This window comes from Trachypithecus francoisi, unplaced genomic scaffold (assembly GCF_009764315.1).
Source record: "Trachypithecus francoisi isolate TF-2019V2 unplaced genomic scaffold, Tfra_2.0 Contig00586, whole genome shotgun sequence".
Classification (NCBI taxonomy): Eukaryota; Metazoa; Chordata; class Mammalia; order Primates; family Cercopithecidae; genus Trachypithecus; species Trachypithecus francoisi.
This window is the reverse complement of record NW_022680749.1, coordinates 1,616,818-1,634,803: the sequence shown is the minus strand read 5'-3', so window position 1 is coordinate 1,634,803 and position 17,986 is coordinate 1,616,818. Positions and strand designations below refer to the sequence as shown.

The 17,986-nt window shown below is 34.5% G+C and overlaps 1 protein-coding gene across 16 annotated transcripts in view; it reads right to left on the bottom strand.

Moving 5' to 3' along the window:
• PCDH15 (protocadherin related 15) overlaps nt 1–17,986 on the bottom strand; it is a 1,849,154-nt gene that overhangs the window by 380,382 nt on the left and 1,450,786 nt on the right. For all 16 annotated transcript variants that reach the window (XM_033215155.1, XM_033215225.1, XM_033215195.1 and 13 more), the window contains one exon: nt 3,639–3,845. In XM_033215155.1, the coding sequence (XP_033071046.1) occupies nt 3,639–3,845 (207 nt within the window). The remainder of the gene's footprint in view (nt 1–3,638; nt 3,846–17,986) is intronic.

The window sequence follows — 17,986 nt, the reverse complement described above, 5'->3', positions numbered from 1 at the left end:
GACAAAGAAAGAAAAAGGGAGAGACAAAGAAAGAAAGAAAGGAAAAGAAAAGAAAAAAGAAAAGAAAAGAGAGAAAGAAAGAAGAGAGGGAGGGAGGAAGGAAGGTTATAGTTACATGTTAGATTTGAGCTTTTGAATAAATCGCTCTAATGGCCCTGCAGAAGATAGATTTGAGTACAAAATCAAGAGAACGAGAACATCAGGAAGTAATTCTAACAACAGACCAATAAGGTGATGCTTATAAGGACAGAGAGAAGACAAGAGATTAAATAAATAATTTGGGGACAAAATAGGAAGATCTAGAAGATTTCTTAGTTGTGGTGAATAAAGAAAACATAAAAATCAAGCAAGACTTCTAGGTTTCTCGGTTGCATACCATAATAAAACATCTATCAATTTCTGGGAAACGGGTTTTAGGAGAGGATTTCATATAGCATTGGAAGTTTAAACTATTTCTAATATTCTATGAGCTTATTTATATTTTATATACAGAAACGACATATGATATTTTTAAAACTTTTATTACTAGGGGACTAGGCACAATTGTTCACTCTCTGAACACCTGATGACAGTCACTCACCATAGATTATTTTAGAAATAATCTAGGGTGAGTCTAAGTAATAAACAAATGATCAGCTATACTGATTAATTTCTTTGCACTTTTACAAAAGTTATGAAGCATGTCACTCTCCATGTACATGGCATCATTTCAGGGAAATTTTCTCTCCATGCCCTTTCCTGCCAGTCCCAACAAAAGACACATGCCAAGGCAGCAATGATTGCTACCATATAGATGACTGGACAAGAGGGGGTACCTGATGAGTATGAAACTCACAATGTTATACAGCTATTAAATGATGGAACCAGGAGTCAAGCCAAGATCTGTCTAAATCCAAAGCCCAAGCCCCCAAGAAGACATACCTTAAAAACACCTCAGAGCATGTCACAGACTAACTGGCACGGTAAATCTCCAAGAGTTGAATTATAAGTAGTGTTCCTCAAAGGTTTTAGAAACCTGAGCTCTCTCCACTTTATTTCATCAATGCCCTGTGAGTACTACTGTGTTTTACAAAGTTACTTGGAACAGAATTTTAACATTTGTAATTTAGAAGTGAACAGACAATCCAGACAAGTACAGGGACACACAGGCAAACATACGGCTTAGTGTGTAACCATTAGATAATATGAACACACTGAGAAAGTATAAATACATAAGTTTTGCTATCATGTAAACTTAAAACTACATAACTTTAAGATTTACATTTTTCTAACCACCTATCTATTAAGATAAATTAATATTTTTCTAACCACATATCTATTGAGGTATGACCTAAGCTTTCGTACACTTTCAAGTTGATTAGTCACTACTTCAAATATGAGTATGTATTCAACTGAAAAGCAAAATCTGCACTAAAATTTGTGGGATATTATTAGTTCTACAAAATACATTTGCTCAGCCTGGATTAATGTTATTAAGGTGACTTTACTTGTTTTCTAGTGGGGATTCAGTAAAGACTTTTTTCCTGTGACTCATGAAACTCACTATACGTCAGAGAATCCCTAAATTCTCTTGATTGGCATGTGAAACTGTGTATGGATTAATGTGTTCACTTTTCTAGGAAAAGAACCTACAGCATTCTTCGGCTATCATTATAGTCAGACTATGATCAAAGTATATAAAATATAGAGTGCTTAAAATTGAGAACTTTGGTTTCCATAAACCTTGGTTTAAGGTCCATCTCTACTGTTTACTAACTCTCTGATCATGGTAAGGCATTTAAACTAGCTTTAATGTCTCTTTCTGAGATATGGATAACTGCATCTATTATGTTTGTTGTGAGATTTAAGGGAATTAATGCAAGAAAAAAGTATTTACTGTATTGTTTGACATGTACTGAAAACTCAATGACACCTAGATATTGTTAAAACTTGTGGTTTAAGAAGACAATAAATGTGAGAGACCAGGAAAGATCAAAAAAAAAAAAAAAAAAAAAAAAAAAAAAAAAAGGCTGGAATGGAAGAAGAAAACAAAGCAAAGAGAAATAAAAGAATAAAATAAAGCATATGGTGGAAAGAGGTGGAGTGCCCACAAGAATTGTCATATCCTCTGCATAGTGTTACAAAATTTATTTAGAAAGAGAAAAAAAAATCTGAAAGTACCTTCCTAATTTCCTAAAGTGATTTATAAAGCTATATGTAATGAGATATTAGGGAATATTCTAGAGCACTGCTGCCTTATGAGTGACATGTGAGTATTTATATTTAATTTCATTAAAATTTAGCAAAATTTAAAAGTTATGTTTTGAGTCCAGTTAAATTTTAAGTACTCAATAGCTATATAAGTCTGGTGGCTACTATATTGGACAGTACAGTTACACAGTAATTTCATCATCACAAAAAGTTCTAAGAGCAAGCACTGTTAATGTAGAAACGGCTGAGTCAAGACTTATATAACAGCAAGTAAGAAATCCAACTATCATTTACAAATAGGTATGTTTATAATCCAAACAAGTTGAATTTCTTCTTTGCTGTTTTATATATATATGTATTTTTATATTATATATATAAAACAGCAAGTAAGAATATATATGTACACGTGTGTGTATGTATACCTGTGTATATATTTATATCTATATCTATATCTATCTATCTCTGTGTATGTATACCTGTGTATATATCTATATATCTCTCTCTATATATATACACAAAACATATGTATACACATTTTTGCAGTGAGGATACTGTGGTAGTTCACAAACTCAGAGGAAAATCTTTGGGAATTAGAATACCTCTGGGGAACTTACAACTTAAAAGACAGGGACTCAATGGGATTCTCTTTTCTGTGTGTATCTCTCAGGCTTCATTCTCTCCCACTGATAACTGGCTTTCTCATGATGTCAGCAAATGTGGCTACAAAGGCTTCAGATTCATTTCCACTTCTCTAATACATGATGCCAAAGTCTTTCAGCCCTTCTGTTCGCCATTGTAAATTCCCGGGAGGATGCTGGCTAGCCTGGTATAGATTTTCTGTCCCTTTATAACACTGACTCTGGCTAAGGAGGTAAAGTGTTCTGATTTGCTCAGCCTGGACCATTTCCCACTCATGTAGATAGTGTGAGTGCCAGAAAAACAAAGGACAATGATTTGTGAAGTGTTAGCATCCACACAGTCACTGGCAGAATTATGATAGGGTCAGCTGCCTCAAATATATTTTATTTCATCATGATGCCCTCAGACTTGAAGAAAAGACTCTCAGAATCACAATCTAGGGGTGCTTTCATGATTTTTTACTCATGTAGTAACACCATTATTTCTGCTTTATCAGCAATTATATGAAACAGTTCTCAACATGTTAATAAAAATATTGCCCTCATCATTTAATAAACATCAAGTAAAACATTCATTTTCTTATGTATACTGAATATCTGCAAGCTGAAAAGGAATAGTTATTGAATTCAAAGATACTTTTAAAAAATATCCTTGTTTTGGAATTAAATTATAACACTAAAACTCACTTATGGTGACTTAATTCTCTCTTCTCTAGTTTATGTAGCCGTATCTTTGTCATATTTCCCATTAATGGAAATATAACATGATATTTGTTACACAAACAAGAGCAAAATATATATTTAACTTACATCTTCTATGTCCTTGTCCAGAGCTACTATTCTTAAAGGTGAGGTCAAATTGACACTGTCCGAAACGGTTGCTCCCACTGGGGCAGATTCCAGGATATAGCCTTGGTAACTGGGCATTGTAAAATATGGGCTTTGATTGTTTTCATCCAGTATTTCAATGTGTAGACTGGCAAAGGCAGGAAGAGGATGACCATTGTCTTGTTCAGCCTGAAATTAAAAAGAAAAGAGATTTTAAAAAGTACATGTTATGCTATCTTTTTGGAGTTTCACTTTTCATGCAATATATAGGGTTCTCTTTTTAACTAATATCATTACATGAGGAAAAAATACTTTAAAGGGCCTTTAGAAAATATAAATGAGGAAATGAAAACCCAGAGAGGCTTAATTTCTTCAGCCTTCTGTTTTAAAACCCCGTGTATATTTTAAAAATTCACTGTAATCAATTATTTAATTTTTTTTTTTTTTTTTTTTTTGAGACGGAGTCTTGCTGTGTCGCCCAGGCTGAAATGCGGTGGTGTGTTCTAGGCTCACTGCAAGCTCCGCCTCCCAGGTTCACGCCATTCTCCTACCTCAGCCTCCCGAGTAGCTGGGACTACAGGTGTCCACCACGACGTCCAGTTAATATTTTGTATTTTTAGTAGAGACAGGGTTTCACCGTGTTAGCCAGGATGGTCTCCATCTCCTGACCTCGTGGTCTGCCCGCCTGGGCCTCACAAAGTACTGGGATGACAGACCTGAGCCACTGCGCCCAGCCAAATTATTGTAATTTTTATTAAATACAGTAGGAGAGGTAATTGTGTTTAAATACATTCAGTCAGAAAATTACAAATGGAGATACTTGAGTGTACTGTTGATAAAATATTTAAATAAAAGACAGAAAAAAAACACAAATAAAGAACTATACGTATAGACTTTGTCTCTTCTGTGTCTTCTCATTTTACACTAATGTTTAAATCTCTGCTATGGTCTGAATGCTGTTGTACCCCCCAAATTCATCAATTTAAATTTTAATCTCAAAGGTGATGATATTAAGAGGTGTGGCATTTGGAAGGTGGTAAGGTGGTGAGGGCAGAGCCTTCATTAATGGGGTTAATGCCCTTATAGAAAAGGGTCTAGAGAGCTCCTTTTCCCTGCCTCACACCACGTGAGAACACAGTAAGAAGGTAGCACCCTCTATGAGGAAGTGGGCCCTCACCAGAAACCAAATTTACAAGTGTCTTACTCTTGGAATTTCCAGCCTCCAGGACTGTGAAAAATAAATGTTCCTTGTTTATAAGCCATCCAGCTTATGGTGTTTTGGGAGGCGGAGCTTGCAGTGAGCCTAGAACACACCACCGCATTCCAGCCTGGGCGACACAGCAAGACTCCGTCTCAAAAAAAAAAAAAAAAATTAAATAATTGATTACAGTGAATTTTTAAAATATACACTGGGTTTTAAAACAGAAGGCTGAAGCAATTAAGCCTCTCTGGATTTTCATTTCCTCATTTATATTTTCTAAAGGCCCTTTAAAGTATTTTTTCCTCATGTAATGATATTAGTTAAAAAGAGAACCCTATATATTGCATGAAAAGTTATTGCAGCCTAAAGAAACGTAGACAATTCCCACATAATTCATAATTCTATATAAAATTAATAGATTGAAGTTATATTTATTGCCCACTGAATGTCCCCAAAAGCTTCCTAAAAGAACAGAAATAATAAATTTAATTGTAACATTATAGAAACTGTGGAATTTCAGTATTATTTAACTAGAAATGCTTTTCAAGTAAAATTAATATTCTTACATATAAATTTTCTTTTTTTCTCCCATTAAGTTTAAGAAATTGATAAAAATTTCTATTTCTGATACATTTTCTTAGAAAATCTCTGCACGGTATGCTGTGAATAGGAAAATGCTATCCATACATTTTCTGTTTTAAAAAATATATATATTTTATTATATGTGTATTGGAAGGTTTAATTTAAAGGAAGAGTTCATCACAATTGACTTCTAGAAAATCTCCTTCAACTTTTATGAGAAAACATGGATATAATTTAATAGCATATACATTTATTAAAATGAATTCAAACTCTGTCTTTAATTTTTGTTGCTATGTTTTCCCCATTGTAAGAATAGTTGTATTTTGAAATCAATTAAAATGAAGATAAAATATTTGATATTAAACTCTAGTGTGCTTTTCTAGACAGATGGTGACAGTACTTTATAAGTAGCTCAGCTGGAGATCTCTGTTAAAACGTGAGGAAAGAAATTCAGTCTCCAAAAGACAATTTTTCACTTCCTTCTAATAATAATTTAACATTTTCATCTGTTAAAAAGGTAGATAATAAACTACAGTGATATTGTTAGGGATTGCTGACTTTTCACCAAGAAATATCACAATATATTTTCCTTCATATTATTTATATTGAAGATTTGTTGAAATATTATTTATGCCAATTACTAATGTGAAATTATGGTAATTAATAAACCCATAGGGAGATAATGTCACATCATGCATTGATTAAAAACCTTATATTTGGCCGGGCGCGGTGGCTCAAGCCTGTAATCCCAGCACTTTGGGAGGCCGAGACGGGCGGATCACAAGGTCAGGAGATCGAGACCACCCTGGCTAATATGGTGAAACCCCGTCTCTACTAAAGAATACAAAAAACTAGCCGGGCGATGAGGCGGGCGCCTGTAGTCCCAGCTACTCGGGAGGCTGAGGCAGGAGAATGGCGTGAACCCGGGAGGCAGAGCTTGCAGTGAGCTGAGATCCGGCCACCGCACTCCAGCCTGGGAGACAGAGCCAGACTCCGTCTCAAAAAAAAAAAAAAAAAAAAAAAAAAAAACACCTTATATTTGATTTTTAATATATTGATATCTCTAATTAAATAATATGCTACATTTTCTTAGTAATATTACATAGTTTTTCTTATGCATTTAACTTTTCATTTGGCAGCAGAATGTCCAATTAGTCCATGGCACATAATGCTTTGAGATCCTGCTCTGCATTAAGAACAACAGTACTGGAATAATGTTTGGCCCTGTCTGGGATTATGTATCCATTGCACATAAGCAGGCATGCTGCTAACACCATCAGTATGGATGAGGTCTTTCTGCATCTAGCAGTTGTGATTAATTTGTGCTGAGCCATGGGTGTTCTTTTAGGAGTTCCCTCCGTGGCATACATCAGACTTTCTAGAGACAGCTGACCAGGGCAAAAGGTACAGTCTATGCCTGGAAAACATTGTTTTTTCACTGTTTAAAACTAATTGGTCCATATGGGCATCCAACCCAATGACCCTGAAATGATTTAAGCAGGAATCCTCTGCTTCACTCTTAGAGGCTCAGAGCAGTTCATACATGCAAGGCACTGTGAACAGATTTTTTTCTCTCTTCTTTTATCTCTCTCTTTCTTTTAGATCTAATTATTCTAATAACCAGCATGTCATATCCAGGACAAAATAATGCTTTGAAAAGTCATAAATTCTATAATTTTTCCTCTTTCCCCAATGAACACACACAAACACACACAATATATAGGTGGTGAGGGGGATGAAAAAAGCAAAATTGTATAATAATGAAATAAGCTTACATTTTACATTCAGATCATATGTCGTTAGTTTTTACTGCCAACTGTGAAGCTAGTAAAAATATGTATTATTTGCATGATGAAAACAAAGTGATTCAATGAAAAGAGAAATAAAATTCAAATTAGATCTATGAAAATAATCTAATTCTTAACTTCCTTATATCTACAGAAATAACATATAAAGGTTCTGCCTATTTTTACTCTAACACTAGTTTAGTGTTAATAATGATTAATATTTTTGGATTGCTACTGTATATTTTATTTGAGGTGTTTCAATTTGCTAACCAGATATCTGTCTCCAAAGCCCACTTTCTTTATGTCATTTATCTGTCCAGATGTGAAAATGTATATTTTTGAACTGATGGAAAAAAAGAAAGGTTAGTTTTATATTCAAGGCCACATAGGTTGTAAGTAACATACAGAGCATGGGCCTAGCTAGACTCAGGTCTCCCGATTTTTAAGAGTCTACACAGGAAGATTCCTCAAATATTTCTCAAATTTATAGAATGCAAATGAATATTGAAAAGCAAGATAGATCAGACAAATGAGTAGTAGGAAAAAATATTGTGATAAATACCTCTGTTAAGTAGGAGTTAAAATGTTGAATATAAAAACAACAATAATAATAATAATAATAATAATAATAATAATATACTTTGCTCTTTAGTGGGTCCATGCATCAAAACTCTGATCCAATTATCTTTTCTTCCATATCATAAATAAGGGTTCTCAAAAATCTGAATTATTCTGTTCCCCTGAAATCCGTGGTGGATGAAATGAGAAATATTTTTAAAACAGCTCAATTGAAACAAGGTGGTATTTTAAAAATCATTTACTTTCATAAGGTAACCTTATTTATATCTACAGAGTCTATGGTCATGAGTTAAACATTATATTTAAATGCTAGGGTTTTGTTTGAAAAGAGTCTGGGCATGGGTCTCATTTTCAGTAATGAGACCGAAGTAAAACTAAAGCTAAAAAATAATGAAGTATAAAAAGCACACTATTTTTACTTTGGAAGGCAAACACTGAAAAAGACAAACCATTTTCAATATTAAAAAAAGGAAATACTGATAATTTCTGAGCACCTTGTAATGGAGGACTGAGACTACAGAATAACTTTGTTCTTGCTAACCGGTGGCAAACAATTTAACAATTTCATAGTCTCTAATATGAAACCTTTCAAGTAGATTCAGCAATTTAAAAAAGATAATGGTAAAGCTTATCAAATTATTTATCATTTAAATAAATTATAGGATAGAAGAAAGAAATCATGTTTTCCAGGAATTATTTATTGTTCATCTACAGAGCCCACTTTTTTTTTTTTTTTTTTGTATTTTACATTCTGGGATACACGTGCAGAACGTGCAGGTTTGTTACATAGGCATACACGTTCCATGGTGGTTTGCTGCACCCAACAACCCATCATCTACATTAGGCATTTCTCCTAATGCTATCCCTTCCCTAGGCCCCCACCCTTGACAGGTCCCGGTATGTGATGTTCCCTTCCCTGTGTCCATGTGTTCTTATTGCTCAACTCCCACTTCTTAGATCTCAAGTTCTCACCTTCGTCTGTACTCACCCTCCCAAGTTTTCTTAAATCCACTTCAATCATACTTTTGCCTCAGCCACGCAAAGCCAGCTGCTTTTGTCAAAATCACCAGTGCCTTTTACATTGCTAAAAGCAATATTTATTTTCAGTCCTTATCTTACTTGACCTATCTTCAGCATTTAAACATTATTCACTATCCTTTCATGGCGACACCTTCTCGGTTCTCTTTCTATCTTACTATTCATGTTTTCTCATTCTCTTTTGGTGGTTTCCCATTTTCTCCCCTACTTCTTAATTTTGGAGTGGCCCAGAAGTGAGGTGTTATTCATCTTTTCTTTATACTCACTCCCTTGCTCATCTGGTCTAATCTCATAGCATTAAAAATGTCAGTACTATTATGACCCCTAATTTTAATCTCCAACCTGGGCTTGTCCTCTGAATTCCACAATCCATATCCAACTGTGTACTTCATAACACTGCTTAAATATCTAACAGACATTTCAGATATAAACACCTGCAACAATGAAATTCTGATTACCCTCCACGAACCTCCTACACTCATGGTCTTTCCCACTTTAATGGCAGCTACATACTTACAGGTACAGAAAACAAGAAACTTGAAGTCACCTCTTGCTTCAGGTGATAGATGTGGAAAAAGTGAAAACCAGTTTTTTAAAAATTGAATTTGAAGTTCCATCTTCTCATTTCACAATACAGTATTAGTAGATTATATATGCCAAGAAATATTCTGTGTAAACTTAAGATGAAAAAACAGTCTTATATCAATGTAGCGAATTATGGTCTTACCCTACTTAAACATTAAAGATAAATATTGCAATTTTCAAAGTTAAGGTAGTACCACATTTTAATTTGACTAATGTTATAAGTTTATGAAATATTTTTCTGTATTTATAGCATGCAAAAATAGAAATATAATCATATTGCATGTATAGTAAATTCCATCATCCAATGCTATTGAAAACCTAAACCTTTCTTGTAATTAGTCTGAACCTCATTTTTCATTAGATTTTTAAATTCCATGAGTATAAATACTGTAAATGTATCTGTTTCATTCACTGCTAAAATTTCAGACAATCACTGGTATATGGAAGAAGCTCAAATATATATTTATTTTACTTTTCTGTATTTTTAATTTTAATAGGCTTTACATTAAATATTTTTTAAAAAATTAAGTGAATGTGACATCATTCTAATTCCGATTCGATAGATATTTATGGATTTTTTTTCAGTGTGTGTGTGTATGTGAACATACACAAAGTAGAAATTAATTAATGTGAATGTACAACATGAACACCTTAGATGATAGAATGTCTCTATTCATGCATTTTAAAGGTTTGCGATATCTGCAAGTTTACCTACTGGTAATTGATACTGATGCACATTTTTACCAGTCTTATGAATGGACCTCACCCAGCCCCCTCAATCATCAATTATGATTCTATCTCTATAGGGATGGTGCTGTGAACAGAATAACGTATAATCTTCCAGAAAGTTTATGCATTTACATATAATATTTATGCAAAAAGGCCTATTTATATGATTTTTTAAATGGACAATGGCTTAAAGAATGAGATGTTTGTTGTGACTTTGCTCTTAACACATGGCTTAGATACATTTTCTTGTCAGAATGAGGCAAATTGAGGACTTTAGCATGATTTCGACTGTGTGTACTCTTACATTCCACTTAACACATTTTAATTTATTAATTTAATTTACTTGCTTTACTTACTGAACTATAGCTTTTAACACCCAGTTCTTAGAATCTGCTTGGCCAATTTTTGCAAACATTAGATATCTTAGGAAAAGAAAAAAAAGAGGGAGGGAGGAAGAAAAAGAGGGAATAAAGGATGGAGGGAGTGGGTAAGGAAAACAAATGGCATTCTCTTTTCACCAGAGGTAAGGGACAGATAAATGTTAAAAATCATGGCAACCACACAAGGCAATCATTCTCAAATTCTGATGTGCATAAGAAGAGAACGGAAGGCCTAATAAAAAGCAGATTCCCTGGGCCGGGTGCCATGGCTCACTCCTGTAATCCTAACACTTTGGGAGGCTGAGGTGGGTGGATCCCCAGAGGTAGCGAGTTTGAGACCAGCCTGACCAACATAGAGAAGCCCTGTCTCTACTAAAAATACAAAATTAGCTGGGTGTGGCACTGTATGCCTATAATGCCAGCTACTCGGGAGGCTGAGGCAGAAGAATCTCTTGAACCCGGGAGGTGGAGGTTGCAGTGAGCCAAAATTGTGCCATTACACTCCAGCCTGAGCAACAAGAAAAAAAAAAAAAAAAAAAAGCAGATTCCCACACCCAATCCACAAAGATTCTGGTTCATAAGTTGGTGTTAGGGGCAAGGAATCTCCATTTTTATTAACTCTCTATGGTGGTTATAATGTGAGCAGCATGTACTTTGACAGATATCATTCTGGGTGTGGCTACTCAAACTCCAACTGTTGGAGAATCTTTCTTTTTAGCCCTATTGATTAGTAAAGAGGACCAGTCTTTACTAATGGATAGTCATTATTATCTGGAGTAAAAACTCCGGAAAATACAGTGCATCCAAGAGCCAATGTTGTCACGCCAGAAGACTTAGAGTCTAGTAACTGAAACTGCATACAATTATACAATCATCAACTGTGTAGGTTCAACAACATGAAAATTGTAATATGACTCTAGCATTACAAAGGATTGCTCGCATGTCAGTGGGAATACTCTACAAATAATAAACTCAGTCTTAGCTACTATTCATATGTTATGGTCAAATCTTCTTGGCATTCCATTATTCACAATTGATTAGAATTTAGGTATGTTGGTGTATGTGTGCATGTATGTATGTGTATACGTAGTATCAATATAGTCTTGAGTGTAAGCCACCGTTTTTACTTTATTATTTTTAAATAAAAGGACTTCAGATTGACAACAAAAAGCAGAGTGAAGGTAATTCGATATACAGAAGGTTTTTGGTGTCTAGTTAGAGAAAGACAAATGCATACAAAATGTACCCTGAAGGCAGATAATGACAATGTTCTGAGTAATAGTGTATTCCTGCTGCTAATGACTCTAAACATAGGATATAAGGCTACTGTGTAATGCAAAATTTTCTTCTTCCTCTGTTCCCTTCCTGGAGACCACACCTCTTGCTAAACAGTTCTTCAGTAAAGCCTTCAATATACAAGGGTATAATTCTTCCAAGTTTCTTCACCCAGCAAGGTACAGGCTGCATATTTATCTTTATACAATAATGATTCTGAAAAACTGGCAAGTCAACCAAACTACCAATGATTCATGCATATCCCTTTATTGCTTTATTTTCAATTTTAAATTCAACTCTCAAGTAGACAAAGAAGATTGTTCACTTTGGTTAATTTTGTTGGAGGGCTAAATTATACATCCTCTCTTTCTTTATTGATAGAAATTGGATTTGCTTAACATTTTAAAAATCACTTTAGACAGGTAAAATATGTTTACTTAAGCTTTCAACCAATTTATTTTTTTCGGCAATAACATTATTAGTGTATAACCTTCAAATAGCCTGACATTTGGACATGTTTGTCTTGGGATTCAAATGTGAATTACTTGTACTTTTACTTTGAAATCAAAATGTTAATAAAAGTCTCAAATTTTCCTTTAGCAGACAATTCATCGCCATTGAGCTTTTTCACAGGTGGAAAGTATATGATTGTGGAACATATGTTTCCTGAGTTGGTTACAGTAAAGAAAAATATAAGGAATGATAAAATTCTTAAGAATCTGATTAAAAACATCAACATTTAATCCAATTATAAAATGTTGCAAAAAAGAAGAGAAAAGTAATTTATGCTCTTAGAATCCTATAGTGGAAGTTTGTGGTTGTGTCAGGTGTTGGCTAGGTGATTAGTGACTAGGAGGAGGTGTAGGAGTATTTGGGATGTTTGTAGTATTTTTTTTTAAACAAAAATCTGGTTGTTTGTTACATGATTAACTTCACTTTGTGAAAATTCATCAAGATACACACTTTCCTGTGTGTCAGTAGCATGTCAGCATTTCAATTAAAATGTTACTAAAAAAATAAGCTATGAACTTGCTCCCCAAAAAAGTGTACCTAGACTACCCTTCCCTCTTCTATCACAGTAAAGTAGGATATGGGCACTCAAGTCCAATTGCTAATTTAATAAGGGCTGCTCTAGGAAGTGACATGGAAAACCAGCATTATGAAGATACATGAAAATTAAAGATGCCCCCCTCTTCAACCATCTGCATTCATTAAAGATAGACCCCAAAAGTAGACTTGGCCTTTTGCACTTTCCCACTAGTATTTCCCAAACACTGTGGTTTCCAAAGCCCTGCTTCTTATCTGCTGCCTTAAAATAATCCAAGGTAATTGTTAAAGCAGATTCCCAGGGGCTCAGCTAAAATACTTGACATGTATTTGCTATATTGCTTACTTGTTTTCTTTATTATTTTAATTTTATCATATCTTCCTAAGTTTTCAAGTAATTTTAATAAATGATTTGCTCTCAAAATTTAGCATCCTGAAAATCACATGTAAATCTTGATTCTGTAGGGATAGCCCTGAAGTCTGCCTTTCCAAAAGGAGCACATCCCATGGTCCTGATATGTAGAATCAGTAGTCGTTTGGGATCAGTTGGATCGGGCATTTCAGCTTCTCTCGCACAGGCTTATAGGTAGCTGTTACACTAAAAAAGCCTAGGGTGAGCAGCTGAGGCCAACTCTGCTCTAGCCTTTTATGTAAGGCTAGATTATCACTCTTCTTCACTTTCAGCAAAATCTCTTAATTTGGACTTAGTTGGAAACAGAATGGAGGAGAGTCATCTATGTAAGGGAACTCTCTGTAGGATCCTGCAGCTCACTGAAGCTCTACAAAAACTAGGGGTCCAAAGCAACAGTAATTGGTAATAGGTTATCAGGTTATATTTCCTTTTTTCGTGTGTGTGTGTGTGTGTGTGTGTGTGTGTGTGTGTAAAATGTCTTAGGGAGAGATGACTGACAAACCTGTGCTCCATGAATCAATGAACATATTATCAACTAACTAAAAGTTGTTAGGTTTTTGCCATTAAAAGTAATGGCAAACACCACAATTATGTTTGCAACATCCTAATAAAAATAAGAATATACTATTGATTATTGACCCTACTTGTAAAATTATCTGCCTTAAAACCTACAGGAGCCTCCTTTATTTAAAATTCAACACTCTAAAAATTAAAGGATGCATAATCAGTTTGACTCTAAGCCAATTTATTTCTATTACTAAACATACTCAAAAACTTAAAAATAAATTCAAAAACATATAAACTTCATGGGATAAAATACAAACAACTGTTGTATGCTGTACAGTTTTTTTGCAAGGTTATACAGCAAGAGATACATTCTTGGTTGGAAACAAACACATTTTTTTGTATGACAAAAAGAAAAAGATAACTTCACTAGATAGAATATAGGCACATACTTTAAAAAGCTTTGTAATGTAACAACAAAATAATACTGACACATTTCATACCTAGGGAATATTTTTAATAAAATAAAATACTTTCTATCTTCACTTCAAGTAAGAATATGCCCATTCGGTTTATATGAATGGGCATACAACGAAAACATGAATCCTTAAATCTCTTATATACCTTTCAGTGATAAAAATCTTTCTTTTTGCTTAGAGAATGAGATATAAATTGACACTGGAATGACTAAAGGAATTTTGAATGATTTAAAGAAAAAACCTTGCCACTCTGGGGAAGACCACAGATTCTGAAAACTCTCTCTTATCACCAACATGTTGAACGATTTGGCTGGTGTTTGGAACGTGAAAATCATCTTGGGTGTAAACAGCAAGGTCAGCCAGATATAAAATTATGATAGTGAGAAAGGGATAACATTTTTTTCTGTGAATCTTCCAACTTACGCTTTATTTTTATTATTTTATCCTGCCTTTTGCCTCCCCAACCAGCAAAGCCATCTTATCCTACACTGGAGTCTGATCCCATTCCTAGTTTTTTCTCAACCAGGAGAAAATCCCACTAAAGTACCTTCTATGAATTAGTCAACTAGAATAATGCATTTTGTAATAAGCAAATTTTAAAACTTCATCAACATAAAAATTATATCTAAATTGGTTATTTTTTCAGAACCTAGAAGATAGTGAGGGTGAGAGGTCAATGTTCCTCCACCTGCCAGACTGTTCTGGAGACAAAAAATAACAAAGAGTTTCAGCCTACAAGTTTTTCAGTATGCTCTTTCATTGTTATATTACTGTGGAATCAAGAAACCTATGAAGAACGATTACTTGGGAACATATGTGCAGAGTGCTAAGGATGTTTATGTGTGTGGAGATGGCAGAGTGAGGAGACATGGTAAGGGTTCAGAAAGTGCCTTTCCTTTGAACATTTTACAATGTTTGGTCTTGCTGTTGTACTCTTACGATGACCTTTGCCGACAAGAAGGCCTTGGCAAAAAGCAAAGTACTCTGATGAGAATGGCTAAATTGCCTTTCTTCTTCCCAAGCAGTTACAGGTCACCTTGTGAGGAACAAAGAAGGCCAAGTAAAATGTCACCTCTGTGTGTCTTTTGTCAGTTTGTGCATTTCGACAGCCACTATATTCAACTGCTACATTCTATTTCTGTTCTAATGCTCCTGCATGAATAACATCATGAGACGAGGACATCATACTTCCTTTCCTTTTATTAGCTTCCATAATTGGCATAATAGTTAATTAATTTAAGCCAGTACTTAGAATTTTTAGAGACCAACCAGTGGAAAATAAAAAGACACAGTGTTCTTTCTGAAGAAACACAAATGCTTTTTTGTTGTTGTTGTTGTTTTTTGTTCGTTTGTTTGTTTTGTGTTTTGATATTATTTATTCTTTCCTAGTCATGGTAGTGTTACTCTTCAGCAATATTTTTGTTTGATTAAACTTAACTCATTAAGACAAAAATTTTAAAAGGTTAAGTTTTTTAGATTGACTTCTTTTTGAGCTTCTACATCCTCTGTGATGTATTTCAACATGTTATCTGAGTCAAATGGTTGCTGTTCTCATGATGTGTTATTGGATGTGGTATCAGGCACCTTGTGGAGGAACTCTCTGGTGGGAGGTGGTGTACAACGTCACCCTGTAGCAGAAAACCTGAAGGATACTCTTAGCTGCCTTATCTGGCATTTGATCCCTTAATTCTATCCACGTGCATCACTTCATCCTTAGGCAGTTAAAATTTCATATTCTACCTCTGAGCTCATTTACTTACTCTGTTACAGTTAAGGTAAAACAGATATAGTCATTTGTCTTAACCATTCCCGCTTATTCAGTGATATGTTCAAATTTCCTAACATGAAGGATTTTCCTCATCATTGATTAGAAATATTAGTAATCTTATATAGAGAGCCTCGTGGAACGTAATTTTCTCCCAAATTCTTCTTGGCCCTCTAATTTTAGCCCAGTTGATAACATCCCCTTTTGTTAGTTGGACGCTATGACACATCATTACAAAAATTATGCTTTATGTGGCAATCTGCTAAGTTTAACAAAAAAAGGAGAACGCAAAATTAAAAGATAAACACTTATCAGTGTATCAAAGATCAATTGATTTCAGAAACTGTAATGCTTGTTTGGAAATTCATGGAAAGATTGCTATTTCATTACTAAGAACAAGTAATGCCTGAAATTTCTGTGGAATGATTTTCTCTAAAATGTATAAGAGACATTTAATTTACTTTGCCTTACCTTAGAGACCTGGCTATTGGGGTAGAAAGGATAAACTTATTATATTATTTAGTAACCTATTGAACTGAGATGTGGCATGCAATGGACTTAATATTTGTAACTCTCCAGATTCATATGTTGAAATCCTAATCCCCAATGTAATGCAATTAGGAGAGGTAATTAGGTCATGAGAATAGAGCTCTCATAAAAGTAATTAGTGTCCTTACAAAAGGTATCCCAGAGAGCTCTCTCACCCTCTCTCCTCCAACTGAAGATACAAACAGAAGTTGGCAATCTGCAACCCAGAAAAGGAACCTAACTAGAACCCGCCATATTGAGCATGGATTTCCAGTCTCCGGAAGAGTGAGAAATATATTTCTGTTGTTCATAATCCACCCAGTCTTTTGTACTTTGTTAGAGTGGCCTGAACTGATAGTGTGTGTGTGTGTGTGTGTGTGTGTGTGTGTGTGTTTCATTCTTGCCATAAGAAGAAGAGTAGGAATATATTGCTAGAACATTTCCAGATATAGAATATATGCCATTCACAGCATTTGTCTTCCTTCTTGTAGCGTGGCAATAGCAGCCCTGATGTTTTTTCCTCTTGTCTTAACTCTGGGTCACTGATGGCCCCTGTTCAATCTCACCTTATGGGAGTGCCAATTCTTTTCTCTTTCTCTCTCTTTTTTTTTTTTTGAAAACTGATGATTTACACATTAAAGTAGAAAGAACATAACTTATATTTCACATCTCCATAACAGATTTAATTAATTTTATTAGCTTTTTCATTTTCACAGTAGGTCCCATCCTTTTCATTTTGAGAAGTGATGACTGATGATCTTTGACTTGCTACTCTGCCTGACTTAGACACCTGTGATCTTTCAACTTGACAATGTCTCTGTGGGAAATTCAGGTAGGGGGCAAATTGTAAATTGGCATGAAGGCAACATGCAGCAGTATGATTTATTTTTTGTTGTTTTAGTGATACTCTGTTGGCAGTGTGAAAAGATGGATAAGATGCACAGAAATGAAGCTATGGTTTTAGAGACTGCTTGTGTAAGATGATGGGCCAAGAGAATGTGAACTAAAGAATTGCAGTGAATAAGCAGAGTTGAGATATTCAAGAGAATTTCAAAGGTATCAAAAAGGGATTCTATGAGTGACTGAGTGGGAACATTCGAGAGTAGAGACCTTTGAGGAAGTGGCAGTGTCTAGCTTCGGTGGGTGACCAACTGAAATATGATGAACTGGAAAAGAGAATAGAAAATAGAAGGTTTGGAATTTTTAAAGGATATATATAGTTTGCTATATTTTTAATTTATCATAATTAAATACTACTAGGAGCAGTTATCCAACCAATAATTGAAAAGATGTCTGTAGACATCAGAAGTAAAATATATCTCCTTGGCACCAAGAAAAATGCCAGGCACCTGAGAAGCACTCAACAAGGATTACACAAATTGAAAAGTAGCAAATGCCATATGCTTTAAAATCATTGAATTAGGGTTTACTGTTAAATT